This window comes from Macaca mulatta, chromosome 19 (assembly GCF_049350105.2).
Source record: "Macaca mulatta isolate MMU2019108-1 chromosome 19, T2T-MMU8v2.0, whole genome shotgun sequence".
NCBI lineage: Eukaryota > Metazoa > Chordata > Mammalia > Primates > Cercopithecidae > Macaca > Macaca mulatta.
Window position 1 is genome coordinate 53,371,950 of NC_133424.1, and position 13,468 is coordinate 53,385,417.

At 57.1% G+C, this 13,468-nt stretch overlaps 2 protein-coding genes across 8 annotated transcripts in view; both read left to right on the plus strand.

Moving 5' to 3' along the window:
- Window positions 1-376: 376 nt before the first annotated feature.
- Window positions 377-11,271, plus strand: TMEM145 (transmembrane protein 145). Of its 6 annotated transcripts, none has more exons than XM_077983007.1 (15): window positions 377-564; window positions 1,340-1,414; window positions 1,489-1,596; window positions 1,680-1,766; window positions 1,859-1,960; window positions 2,060-2,144; window positions 2,255-2,326; window positions 2,439-2,507; window positions 3,243-3,323; window positions 3,424-3,502; window positions 3,635-3,728; window positions 4,474-4,646; window positions 6,739-6,859; window positions 9,806-10,012; window positions 10,500-11,271. In XM_077983007.1, exons 1-15 carry the CDS (start codon window positions 445-447, stop codon window positions 10,746-10,748), a joined length of 1,722 nt encoding a protein of 573 aa, XP_077839133.1. In that variant the 5' UTR covers window positions 377-444; the 3' UTR covers window positions 10,749-11,271. The 6 variants fall into 6 exon arrangements, with proteins under 6 accessions (XP_077839133.1, XP_028694712.2, XP_028694715.1 ...); XM_028838879.2 differs by having other exon boundaries at window positions 1,519-1,596; window positions 9,806-10,387; XM_028838882.2 differs by having other exon boundaries at window positions 1,519-1,596.
- A 475-nt stretch (window positions 11,272-11,746) lies between these two features.
- The window catches only part of MEGF8 (multiple EGF like domains 8), a 52,746-nt gene continuing 51,024 nt past the window's right edge, over window positions 11,747-13,468 (plus strand). For both annotated transcript variants that reach the window (XM_015124043.3, XM_015124044.3), the window contains exon 1: window positions 11,747-12,649. In XM_015124043.3, the coding sequence (XP_014979529.2) occupies window positions 12,463-12,649 (187 nt within the window). In that variant the 5' untranslated portion in view covers window positions 11,747-12,462. The remainder of the gene's footprint in view (window positions 12,650-13,468) is intronic.

A 13,468-nucleotide genomic window follows, 5' to 3' on the forward strand; every position in this document is an offset into this window, starting at 1 on the left:
GCCGGGTATGGTGGTGGGCGCCTGTAATCCCAGCTACTCAGGAGGCTGAGGCAGGAGAATCGCTTGAACCTGGGAGGTGGAGGTTGCAGTGAGCCGAGGTCGCACCACTGCACTCCAGCCTGGGTGACAGGGGGGTATCCAGAGAAGGCAGTCTGGAGGGGGCATGGCTTTGGAAGACATGAGTTCAGTTTAGGACACGGGAAACCATAGGTATCTACGGGACTCCAGGAGGGGAGGGCTGGGGCGGGGTGACAGAGGATGAACATCCCCCTCCCACGCGTTGAAGATAGGAGTCAGGTAGGGCCCTCTTGTAGGAGGGGGCGGGGAGCGCGGCGCCCGGCGGCCCCTTTAATCGGGGGCGCGCTCTGGCCGGCCCGCGCGCTCTCGCCTCCGTCGCCGGGCCGGAGCGGGAGCCGGAGCGGAGTCGGGGCTGGAGCGGGCGGAATGGAGCCCCAGCGCGCGCCCGCGCTGCGCCGCCTGCTGCCGCCTCTGCTGCTCCTGCTGCTGTCACTGCCCCCCCGCGCCCGGGCCAAGTACGTGCGGGGCAACCTCAGCTCCAAGGAGGTGAGCACGCCGATCCCTCCTCTGTCGCCCGCCGGCCCCCGGGGGACGCAAGGGAGGCGAGGGGAGCGGGTACCGCCCCGCCCCCTGCCGCCTCTCCCGGCGGACTCAGGGAGCCTCGGGGGAATGGGGCCGAGAGCAATGGGGGACTGGGCCAGAGTCGAGGCTAAGAGGAGCCGTGGGGTCATGGCCAGACCTGGGGGTTGTAGGAGGGATGTTGAGGTCAGAGCTGGGCGGGGAGGGAGAGCAGGTTGGGAGAGTCAGAGTTTGGGAAGGGGGGTGGTGCAGAGGTGGTGCTGAAGGGACAGCACTTTTCACTCAGCAGAGAGCCCGGAGCTCACTGCCACACTCCCGCTCAGGACCGGGAGGGGGCCGTTTGGAAGATTCCCCCGCGCGGGATGGTTTTTGGGAGCACGGGGTGGGGTGCAGGGGAGTGTGGATATTGGGAGAACGGGGTCAGATATTGGCCAGGACACGAGGTGGCCAGGATGGGCATCTGGCCCCTAAGGTCTTTCTGGGGCCTCCCAGGAAATGCAGGGAGGAGTGTTTGAATGGAGGGGAGGAAACTTGGGGGGGCAATGGAGGGAGAAAATCAGGGCGGCAGGAATCCTGGACCCACAGTGATGGGATCAGGGAAGGATTTTGGAGGTGACCTGGTCTCCTTCTAGTACTTGGGAAGCCAGGTACCTGAGGGGTAGGGAAGAAAAGTTGGGGGTCTATGGAGTAAAGAGTTCTTGAAGGACTCTCAGCAGAGGATCAGACTGGGCCCCTTTTTCAGGACTGGGTGTTCCTGACAAGATTTTGTTTCCTCTCGGATTACGGCCGACTGGACTTCCGTTTCCGCTACCCTGAGGTGAGTCTCCCCCAACACTCGCCATACTGAGGCTGGGTACTTCCCTTGGCCTCCAAAGGCACAGGCTGCCCCAGCTCCTCGCCCACAACATCTGTGGTCTGCAGGCCAAGTGCTGTCAGAACATCCTCCTCTATTTTGACGACCCATCCCAGTGGCCAGCCGTGTACAAGGCAGGGGACAAGGTGAGGGCTGTGAAGAGGGCATGGGGGAGAGGGGAGAAGGTCGTGGCTGGCTGAGGGAGTGACCCTGTCCCTGCCTTCCCTAGGACTGCCTGGCCAAGGAGTCAGTGATCCGGCCAGAGAACAACCAGGTCATCAACCTCACCACCCAGTATGCCTGGTCCGGCTGTCAGGTACAGGCCCAGCCTGGGGCAGTGGGCAGGTGCTGAAGGATGGTGCCTTGCGGGCGTCAAGGGCAGGCTTCAGTCTTCTTGCTTGTCTCCAGGTGGTATCAGAGGAGGGAACCCGCTACCTGAGCTGCTCCAGTGGCCGCAGCTTCCGCTCAGTGCGTGAAAGGTGGTGGTATATTGCGCTCAGCAAGTGTGGGGTAAGGTGCTGGGGTGGCCACCTGGGCCACCTTCTCTTTGCCTTTCTGCCAACTCCCAACTTGCCCAGGGCCCCTCTTAGGCCTCCATACTCCCTACAGGGTGATGGATTGCAGCTAGAGTATGAGATGGTCCTCACCAATGGCAAGTCCTTCTGGACACGACACTTCTCCGCTGACGAGTTTGGTGAGCACGTGGGGACCCGGAAACCAGGCTCTCTGTGGGACACCAGAGCTGGGTGCCCACTGAGGGGACATCCACCTGAATGAACCTTACTCCTCCTACCAAATTGGCAGGGATCCTGGAGACAGATGTGACCTTCCTCCTCATCTTCATCCTCATCTTCTTCCTTTCTTGTTACTTTGGATGTGAGTCTGGCATATGGGGTGTTGGGGAAGAGACAGAAGGGAGCAGGGTTGTGGGAGGTGAGCTGCTCTCCCTTTCTGCCTGTGGACAGCCTTTCCCTACTCTGCTTCCTAGATTTGCTGAAAGGTCGTCAGTTGCTCCACACAACTTATAAAATGTTCATGGCCGCAGCAGGAGTAGAGGGTGAGGTTCTGTGTCCCAACTTCTGCGTTCTGGAAGAGCAGACACCTGGGGCCAGACACCTGGACTCCTGGGTCCTGGGGGAGGAGGGGCTAGAGGCCTGGATTCCTGCATCCTGGGGGAGGAGGGGCTGGGGGCCTGGGTTTCTGGGTCCAAGGGAGAAGGCGCTGGGGGCCTGGACTCCTCCGTCCTGGGGGAGAAGGGGCTGGTGGCCTGGACTCCTGGATCCAAGGGAGAAGGGGCTCAGGGCCTGGAGCCCTGGTTCCTGGGGTAAGATGGGCTGGGAACCTGAACCCCTGGTTCCTGGGGGAAGAGGGAGTGGGACCTGACACCCCTGGGTCCTTGAGGGGGTATAAAGGCCTGAACTCCTGAGTCTGGGGGAGGAGGGGCTAGGAGCCTAAACTCCTGGGTCTGAGGGAGGAGGAGCTGGAGGCCTGGACCCCTGGGTCCTGGAGGAGGAGGGGCTGGGGGCCTGGACTCCTGGGTCTGAGGGAGGAGGGGGTGGGGGCCTGGACCCCTGGGTCTAAGGGAGGAGGGGGTGGGGGCCTGGATCCGTGGGTCCTGGGGGAGCAGGGTTGGGGGCTGTACTTCAGATTCTCCTAGCAGGTGAGTGGGGGTAGAAGGTCTGGAGTCCTGAGGGAGGAGGCGGGGTTCAGACCACTTGGATGGCAGTGCTAGAGGACAGTGATGCCCCACAGCTGCTTTCTATCCTTTCTTCTCTGCCCATCCTCCCCCCAGTTCTGAGCCTTCTCTTTTTCTGCATCTACTGGGGTCAGTATGCCACCGATGGCATTGGCAACGAGAGTGTGAAGATCTTGGGTGAGAATGAAGCTGGGTGGGGAGAGGGTGGAGCCCAGGGTTCAGGTCGGGCATCGGGTCTGAGCCTGGCTCTGAGCCACCCCCTCCTCCCTTCTCCCAGCCAAGCTGCTCTTCTCCTCCAGCTTCCTCATCTTCCTGCTGATGCTCATCCTCCTGGGGAAGGGATTCACGGTGACACGGTGCCCGGGCAGGGCGTGCTCGTGGGGCGGCTGACGGGGGAGCAGGACAGGGGCAGGGTGGGGGAGGGGGTAGGCCCATCCTCCTCCCTGACGGCCCCCACCCTGCTGTCTCCCCTCATGGCCTGCCGCCAGGGGCCGCATCAGCCACGCGGGCTCCGTGAAGTTGTCTGTCTACATGACCCTCTACACGCTCACTCATGTGGTGCTGCTCATCTACGAGGCAGAAGTGAGTCCCACTGGCCCCTGGTCAGGCCCCGCCTTCCCCTGCTTTTGGCACCGCCTCCCCCTTGACCTGTCTGCTCGCCCTTGCCCACATTGCGCTCCTGCTGGCTCGCTTTCTCTCCCGCTCTTTGATTTTCTGCTTCCCCATCTGTCTAAGTGATTCCTCCTCTCTTCACCATCCCGCAGCAGCTTTCTTTCTCCTCCCTCTGTCTCTCACTGTCTGTCACATTTATGCTCAATATCGTGACTAAGAGTTCAGGAGTCACACAGACCTGGATTCCACACCAGCTCTCCCACTTCCTAGCTGCCTGACCTTGGGTGACGACCCCTGTCTCTGGGCCCATTTTCTTCTTGGAAAATTGGGAGGATCTTACCTAACCCATGGGGCTCCTCTAAGGCTTTCTATCTTCTATATGGCTTTGGCCAAAGGGCTTCCCTCTTAGCCTCAGTTTCCTCTTCTGTGAAATGGAGCAATAATAAGACCTACCTTGTTGAGTTGATGCTGATGGAAAAACTCACACATGAGAGGTGTTTAGCCCCGTGTTGAGCACACAGTAACTGATTTATTCTCTTCCTGTCTTTTTCACCCTCTCTCTCTACCTCGATATGCTTCTGTCTCCATGCCTGGCTCTCCTGTTGCTTCTGTTCTGACGGAGTACCTCTGTTCCCATGTGCCCAAGGGTGGGGTCCGGGGACCCTAATAGAGGGGAGGAGGCCAGGCTGTGATGGACCCTCTCCCGCGGGTCCAGTTTTTTGACCCGGGCCAGGTACTGTACACGTATGAGTCGCCGGCCGGCTACGGGCTCATCGGACTGCAGGTGGCGGCCTACGTGTGGTTCTGCTATGCTGTGCTCGTCTCACTGCGACACTTTCCTGAGAAGCAGCCTTTTTATGTGCCCTTCTTTGCTGCCTATACCCTCTGGTGAGAACTGGTGGGCCCCAGCCTGTCCCTGCCTCCCTCTCGGGGCTCCCCAGAAGTGGTTGCCTCCCATCTCAGACCCTCCATAGTGAGGAAGATGGGCTTTTCACTCAGGCAGCTGTCACCCAGAATCTGACACTTACTCACTTTGTGGAAAATTACTTTCACAAGAAGTCCATCAGGTTTACCCATAAAACAACAGGATCTCCTCAAAGGGATATCTTGAGCAAGCATAGGCCACTACATGAGGGCCGCGTGTCTGGCACATAGTAAATGTTCAGTAAAAACTATTGTAGGCTGGGTGCGGTGGCTCATGCCTGTAATCCCAGCACTTTGAGAGGCCAGGATGGGTGGATCACTTGAGGTCAGGAGTTCAAGACCAGCCTGGCCAACATGGTAAACCGCCGTCTCTACTAAAAATACAAAAAAATTAGCCAGGCATGGTGGTGCACGCCTGTACTCCCAGTTATTCAGGAAGCTGAAGCAGGAGAATCACTTGAACCTGGGAGACTGAGGTTGCAGTGAGTTGAGATCGTGCCCCTGTACTCTAGCCTGGGCAACAGAGTGAGACTTCATCTCAAAAACAAATCAAACAAAACAACAACAACAAAACAAACAAAATGAAAAAACACCCAAAACTATTTTAATTATTATGGTTCACCATAACATAGCAATAAGGTTGGCAGATTCTGAGCCAGACTGCCCAGGTTCAGATCCCAGCTCTAAAGTTTATAGATGATGTGACCTCAGACAAGCCCATTAACTTCTCTCTGCCTCAGTTTCCTCACCTTTTAATGGAGATGGAAATTTTATCTGCCTCATAGAGTCACTGTGAGAGTTAAATGAGTTTATGTATGTCAAATGCTTAGAAACAGGACTGGCATGCAATAAGTCCTTACTTCTTATTATCTTTTGTTCATTCATTCATCAAATATGTATTTTTTTTTTCTTTTTGGAGACGGAGTCTTACTTTGTCGCCCAGGCTGGAGTGCGGTGGCATGATCTCAGCTCACTGCAACCTCCGCCTCCCGAGTTCAAGCGATTCTTCTGCCTCAGCCTCCCGAGTAGCTGGGACTACAGGCGCATGCCACCATGCCCAGCTAATTTATGTATTTTTAGTAGAGATGTGGTTTCCACCATATTAGCCAGGCTGGTCTGGAACTCCTGATCTCGGGTGATCCACCTGCCTTGGCCTCACAAAGTGCTGGGATTACGGGCATGAGCCATCACGCCTGGCCTGATTTCTCTTTTTTTTTTTTTTTGAGACAGAGTCTCACTTTGTTCCCCAGGCTGGAGTGCAGTGGCACTATCTCTGCTCACTGCAAGCTCCACCTCCTGGGTTCACCATTCTCCTGCCTCAGCCTCCCGAGTAGCTGGGACTACAGGCGCCTGCCACCATGCCCGGCTAGTTTTTTGTATTTTTAGTAGAGATAGGGTTTCACTGTGTTAGCCAGGAATGGTCTCGACCTCCTGACCTCATGATCCACCCGTCTTGGCCTCTCAAAGTGCTGGGATTACAGGTGTCAGCCACTGCGCCTGGCTCTTTTTTTTTTTTTGAGATGGAGTTTTGCTCTTGTTGCCCAGGCTGGAGTGCAGTGGTGCAATCTCCGCTCACTGCAGCCTCTGCCTCCCGAATTCAAGTGATTCCCCTGCTTCAGCCTCCCAAATAGCTGGGATTACAGGTGCATGCCACCACACCCAGCTAATTTTGTATTTTTAGTAGAGATGGGATTTTGCCATGTTGGTCAGGCTGGTCTGGAACTCCTAACCTCAGGTGATCTGCCTGCCTCGGCCTCCGAAAGTGCTGGGATTATAGGCGTGAGCCACCGTTCCGCCCTATCTGTTGATTTCTTATTAGATGCCAGGATTTGGGGTGCTGTGGAACTGAGTTAAATTGAACCTCATTCTTGCCCCTCAGAATTTCCCAGTCCAGTCCTGCCCCATTTCAGTCTCTGGCTTCTGAAGGTCACACTGGCTTCTCTCCAGTTTGGGACCTGCCTGGGGTCTGTGTGTATACATGGCAGGGGAGGCGGGGCTATAGGGTGGGGTGGAGGACAGGAGCAGTGTCTCTGCTGACCCAATACTCCCCCTTCAGGTTCTTTGCGGTTCCTGTCATGGCCCTGATTGCCAATTTCGGCATCCCCAAGTGGGCCCGGGAGAAGATTGTCAATGGCATCCAGCTGGGGATCCACTTGTACGCCCATGGCGTGTTCCTGGTGAGGATGGGCATCTGTGGGGGCGGAGGGGAGGACCCGAGGGCAGAAGATGCATGAGGCTCCTACACCTGATCTGCTGGACCTCCTGTTCTGAGGTCTTGATCCATTTTCCCTTTAGTTATTCTTCCTTTATTGAGCGCCCGCTTGCTTCCTGCAGGCTCCTCTACTGTGCCCCTCAGAGTCCATTTTCTTCTTTTTTTTTGAGACAGAATCTCACTCTGTCTCCCAGGCTGAAGTGCAATGGCTCGATCTCGGCTCCCTGCAACCTCTGCCTCCCGAGTTCAAGTGATTCTTCTGCCTCAGCCTCCCAAATAGCTGGGATTACAGGTGCCCCCCATCATGTGCGGCTAATTTTTTGTATTTTTAGTAGAGATGGGGTTTCACCATGTTGGTCAGGCTGGCCTCGAACTCCTGACCTCAGGTGATCCACCCGTTTCGGCCTCCCAAAGTGCTGGGATTACAGGCCTGAGCCACCTCTCGGGGCCCATGTCCATTTTCTTCCGTTCCTCTCTCCTACCTTGTGTCCTGGCTTCTTTCCTCAACCCCCATACTCTCTCTTTGCCCTCCCTTCCCATTTCCATTCCTGACCCTGTGTCCCCAGATTCTTCCATTTCTCTTCTGTATCCCCACTGCCTTCCCCACTATCCTTGATCTCTCCACTCTCCCCCTGCCCCCGCCCACATTCTGCCATCACAGGCCATTGTTCAGGAAGAAGCAGCTGGGGTGGCACAGGGTGAAGCTTTTTTTTTTTTTTTTTTTTTTTTTTTGAGACGGAGTCTCACTCTGTCACCAGGTTGGAATGCAGTGGCACAATCTTGGCTCACTGCAACCTCCGCCTCCCAGGTTCAAGTGATTCTCCTGCCTCAGCCTCCAGAGTAGCTGGGACTACAGGCGTGTGCCTGGCTAAGTTTTGTATTTTTAGGAGAGATGGGATTTCACCATGTTGGTCAGGATGGTCTCTATCTCTTGACCTCATGATCCATCCACCTCGGCCTCCCAAAGTGCTGGGATTACAGGCATGAGCCACTGCACCCGGACCCCACCACATCTGTTCTTTACCTGGGTTCACATCCTATCTGACATTCTTGGTGACAGTTCTAATAGTCATTAATTTATTCATCAGTTGTTCACTGGACACCTGTCTTGAACCAGTCTGTTTCATTCTAGGAACATCCATATGCATTTATTCCTGCCCTCTTGTTTAATTGTCAGAGCAGCTCCAGGAGAGGGTGGATAATTGACGTTGTTCCCATTACACAGAGCAGGGAAGCTAAGGCCCAGAGAGGAGAAGTGACGTGCTAGGGCTCCGTGGCCTTTGGCGGCAGGCAAATACTTTGAATCCTGTCCTTCTCCAGCAGACCACAAGGTCTGAAATGAAGGGCAACCAGAAAGGGAAACAGGCATGACCAAGTGTCCCAGCTTCTGACTCCGGGGATCTACAACATACACTGTGTAGGGAGTGGGCCCAGCCACTAAGGGAGGGGACAGGTCCCCATCCTTTGCCTCAGAGCCTGACTTAGGTACAGACTCGCTCACCTTCCCAGGCCGGTCCATGCTGAAGCTCTGCAGGAAGTCAGAAAGGGACAGAAAGAGAAGAAACGCTGAGAACCCACCATGTGCCGGGCTCTGCACCAGTGGTTTTCATTTCCACCCTTTCATCTTTCCAAGTAGGCGCTACAATCCCTTTTCCCCACAGCGAGGCTCAGGGAGTTTAATCAACATGCCGCAGATCCCACACTCAGTGAGCTACAGATCCCACAGGCGGGATGCAGGCTCAGAACGGCAAGCGCAGTGCCCTTCCTGCTGTATCTCAGCCAGCTTCCTTCCTAAGGATGCTCACGTTAGCTCAGCACAGCTCCACCTGGGTATCCCACTGCTCATTGCTTTCAGCTCCTTGTTCATTTTTACAGCACAACCTTAGAGGAGCTGTGTTAGGCTTCTGGAATATGGCAAGGGAGTCACAACCAGTCCCTGCCCTCACGGCCTATCAGACTAACTGGTACCAGACATCCCTACATTCCACGAATATTTATTTTATTTTATTTTATTTTATTTTATTTTATTTTATTTTTTGAGATGGAATCTTGCTCTGTCACCCGGGCTGGAGTGCAGTGGCATGAGCTGAGCTCACTGCACCCTCTACCTCCTGGGTTCAAGCAGGGTTCTCCTGCCTCAGCCTCCAGAGTAGCTGGGATCATAGGCGCACCACCACACCTGGCTAATTTTTGTATTTTTAGTAGAGACAGAGTTTCACCATGTTAGCCATGCTGGTCTGAAACTCCTGACCTCAGGTGAGCCACTCAGGTCGGCCTCCCAAAGTGCTGGGATTATAGGCGTGAGCCACCGCGCCCGGCCCACCAATATTTATTGAAGGCTTATATGTGCTGGCATGGTTCTAGAAGGTACTAGGGACTCAGTAGGGAACAGAAGAGTCTGGTTCCTGCCTCATGGAGACATTTTAGAGTCTATTAGTTGCTGTTCAGTTGAACTTTCTGTATTTATGAAGATATTCTATTATCTGCACTTTCCAATATGGGAGCTACTAACCATATGTGACTGTTGAGCACTTGAATGTGAGTAGGGCATAGTGAGTGTGTATTGGGGAGTGTGACTGACCAACATTTAAAATTTATTTTGATGAAATTTAAGCTACATGCAGCCAGTGGCTATCATACTGTGCAGGACGCTGACTCTAACCAGTCAGTGATCAGTGATAGCTCAGTGATCAGGGCTCTGATGGAGGAAGCACAGGTCGAGTTGTGTTGAAGGGAAAAGGTAAGGATCCAGGGCACTTTGAGAGCCCAGAGGGGGCACCTAATCCAGTGTGAATGGCTTCAGGAAGTGTGGGGGATGTCAACTGAAAGGGAATCCTTCGAACCCCAAGTTTATGGGGACAGCCTCTGGCCTGACAGTGCCTCTCACACCTGCTCCTGGCCCTGGCCTCAGATCATGACCCGCCCATCAGCGGCCAACAAGAACTTCCCGTACCACGTGCGCACGTCGCAGATCGCATCGGCTGGAGTCCCTGGACCCGGAGGGAACCAATCCGCTGACAAGGCCTTTCCGCAGCACGTCTATGGGAACGTGACGTTTATCAGCGACTCGGTGCCCAACTTCACGGAGCTCTTCTCCATCCCCCCGCCCACCACCTCCGTAAGCCCCGCAGCCCCAGCGCCCGAGGAGCTGCTGGCGCCGCCCCTGGAGTACCTGACCCCGCTCCCGGCCCCGCCGCCGCCCCCGGCGCCCGGGCGCCTGAGCCCTCCCCTTGCCTTTCGCACACCCCACGCCCCAACACCGCGCCGCGACCGTCCCCTGGCGCCCGCGCCCACCCTGCCTGACTGGGTACTGGCGCTGTTGCGCACACCCCTGCAGACGCCCTGCGCCGTGCCCCCACCGCCCGCCTTCCGCGGCTCTCCCCCAGCTCCCCGGCCGCCGCCGGAGTTCGCCCCGCGCGCCCCGACGCCGCCTTTTGAGTACCTGGCCCCGCTGCCCAGGCGCCCCGCCACCCAGTCATTCCCTGACTGACACGTGCGTCCACACCTGGGGTAGAAGGGTTCTCCGGGGGAGGGGGACGGGCCTTCGGGGCCGCATCTGCCCCGCGAGGGTCCGGGACTGCCTCTGACCCTGACCCCCCTCCCAGGCCGGGAAGCAGGTGGAGGAGACGGCGGTGGCGGCGGCGGTGGCCCCGAGGGGCCGCGTGGTGACCATGGCCGAGCCGGGCGCAGCCTCCCCCCCACTTCCCGCTCGGTTCCCCAAGGCGGCCGACCCGGGCTGGGACGGCCCGACGCCGCCCTACCAGCCGCTCGTGCCCCAGACGGCGGCGCCGCACACCGGCTTCACCGAATACTTCAGCATGCACACGGCCGGGGGTACCGCACCCCCGGTCTGAGCACCCCTGCCCGCCCCTGCCCCATGGGCCGTGACCGGGCTCCGGACCCCTGCTTTATCCCGGCCCGAGAGCTCGGCCATCCCGGGCCTTCCCGACCCTTCCTACCCCGCGCGCCCAGGTTGGGTACGCTGCGTCCCGCCCCCCTCCCCTCTGTGCCAAACGATCCCGCGGGAGCCGCTCTCCCCGTCCCCTCCCTCAGCCCCTGCCCCGAACGGCGCCGGATTCTGGGCTCCCGCTGTTCCGTGACCTCCGGCCCCCTGGCCCCCTTCGAGACCTCTGACCCCGCTGGACTCCGGAACACCCGTGGTGACCGCCGGGACCCTGCCTGTGACTCTCCAGGACTCTGCGACCCCGGGATGGATATTGCGATGCTGGTCTCGACCCTGAAACCCTCCCTCGGATCTGTGACCTCGGATCCGTGCTCCGTCTGCCCCTATCTCCATTCCGGGGGCCTTCCCTCGGGTCCCTGGCAGAAAGACATTTCCCCCTTCTTGCCAAAATAAAAAAGATTCGTTTTTATCTATAACATGGCTTCTTTTACATCTTGATGGTGTTCAGCGGCGGGGCTGAGCCAGAACTATGTCAGGCTCGGGGCCTCATTGTGTTCATCTGTGAAATGGGAATTTGGAACCGGAGGCAGAGGCCTGTATAACCTGATCTTTATGTTGCTCCAGAATCTGGGAACGTTGAAGATGATCAAACATCTAGCAGGGCCTTGCACCACTCCTTTATTTTTGCCTTCCTTTCCTCACTCAGAGGTAGAGGCGCCCTCCAGTGGCCCGTGCTTTGCTCAATCACAGGCACCCAGAGTTTGGGTTACGATCTTAGCATTGCGCATGTGTAATTTTCTCGTCTCCAGGAGCATCGCTCCAGGAGGAGGCTGCTGCGCATGCGGTTGGGAATAAATGGGCGGGGAATTTCCCCGGAAGTCTCCCTTTATGGAGGATTGGGGTTGGGCGCTCCGCAGTCCTCCCAGGGCCGCTCTGACCGACCGCTCTGCAACTTCTCGCCTCCTCTCCGCCGTGCCTCCCACTGCGGCTCCTCGGCTCTAGGCCCCTCGCCCTCCCACAGCGGGTCTTCCCGCGGCCGCTCTGGCCCAAGCGTCCCCTCGTCTCTCTGATTTGGCCCATCCGGCTTGGGAGGGAGGCGCGGGTGGGTGAGCAAGGGGAGTGCGTCAATGGGGTCCAGGCCCGAGCCCCTGAAGACGGACTCCGCCCCCGGCACCCGCTCGCGCCCCGCCCCCGGCTGGAGGAGTCTCTCCTGGACCATCGGATCCTGGTCTGTCCCGGCCCGCAGCCTCTATGGAGGCTTCTGCCGGGCCGTAGAGCCTTTCGCCCCCTGGGGACTCACCCGTATATAAGGTCCGTTTGGCCTGCAGCAGCCCGAGTCTGTAATACTGGACACTGTTTATGGGGTTGGCCCCCTATGGGGGCCCGTGTCTATAGGGGACCCCCAAGGTCCTTAGGGGTCGTCCCCGTCCATAGTGACTCCATATACAGGGCCTCCATCGCTCTATAGGGCCCAGCCCTCGGCTTCCAGAGCCTGTCAGCAGTGGCCGTTCCCTTCGCCGGGACTGCGTCTCCAGGACCTCCTCGGTCTACAAGGCCATGTTATGCCTATAGAGGTCGCATTGCAGGGCCTCACGCCGGGTAGAGGGTCCTCTCCAGGTTTTTACGGCCCGTTCCCGCTCTAAGAGTCAGTACAGGAGGCGGCGATGGCCCTGGGCAAGGCTCTGGCCACGGCACTGGCTTTGGCCTTGGCCGTGTTGGGGTCGCTGTCCCCTGGGGCCCAGGCGGGGGACTGCAAGGGGCAGCGGCAGGTGTTGCGGGAGGCGCCAGGCTTCGTGACGGATGGTGCTGGCAACTACAGCGTCAATGGCAACTGCGAGTGGCTCATCGAGGGTGAGTGGGGCCGCGTGGGTCACTCACTAATTCGCTGCTAGTTCATTCATGTGTGCATTCATCCACTCACCACATTCCCAGAGCTCGGTTCTGGTCCAGGCCTTTTGCTCTAAAATGCCTGACAGCCAGGGTTGCAGCCAACCTGGGCCCTGCCCTGGAAGGCCTCCCAGTCTGGTGGGGGAGATGCACCTACACCCAGGTTTACAATTACAAGACAGGAGCATCAGTGCCGGGTCTTCTGAGTAACTGTTAAGAACTCAGGGTCTGGATCCAATCATCTGGCTTTGAATTTGGTTCTACTACTACTTCCTTTTTTTTTTTTTTTTTTTTTTTTTGAGGTGGGGGTCTCACTCTGTCACCCAGGCTGGAGTGCAATGGTACCAACACAGTTTACTTACTGCAGCCTCTACCTCCTGGGCTCAAGTGATCCTCCCACCTCAGCCTCCCAAGTAACTGAGTGTGTAGAGACAGAGTCTCACCATGTTGCCCAGACTAGACCCGAACTCCTGGGCTCAAACGATCCTCACACCTCAGCCTCCTAAAGTGTTGGGATTGTAGGTGTGAGCCACTGTGCCTGGCTTCTTCTTACTAGTTTTGTGATTTTGAGCACGTGACTTTCTTTCTCTGAGATTCAGTTTCCTTCCCCCCACAAATGGGATAACAAGAGTACTCACCTCATAGAGTTGTTGCAATGAAATGAAAACGGGTATTTCACGTGCCTGATGTGTGGCATATAGTAACTGTTCTATAAATGGCATTAGGATTATTGTTGTTATTTGTAAAGTACTTCAATAAAAGCATTTTTCTTCTGTCATTCAT

What these genes read in the sequence shown, in the direction of transcription:
- TMEM145 (XM_028838879.2), top strand. Translation starts at nt 445, where the DNA reads ATGGAGCCCCAGCGCGCGCCCGCGCTGCGCCGCCTGCTGCCGCCTCTG. An exon ending in CGAGAGTGTGAAGATCTTGG is followed by an intron (nt 3,324 to 3,423) that starts GTGAGAATGAAG and finishes CCCTTCTCCCAG; the next exon opens with CCAAGCTGCTCTTCTCCTCC. An exon ending in AAGGGATTCACGGTGACACG is followed by an intron (nt 3,503 to 3,634) that starts GTGCCCGGGCAG and finishes GCCTGCCGCCAG; the next exon opens with GGGCCGCATCAGCCACGCGG.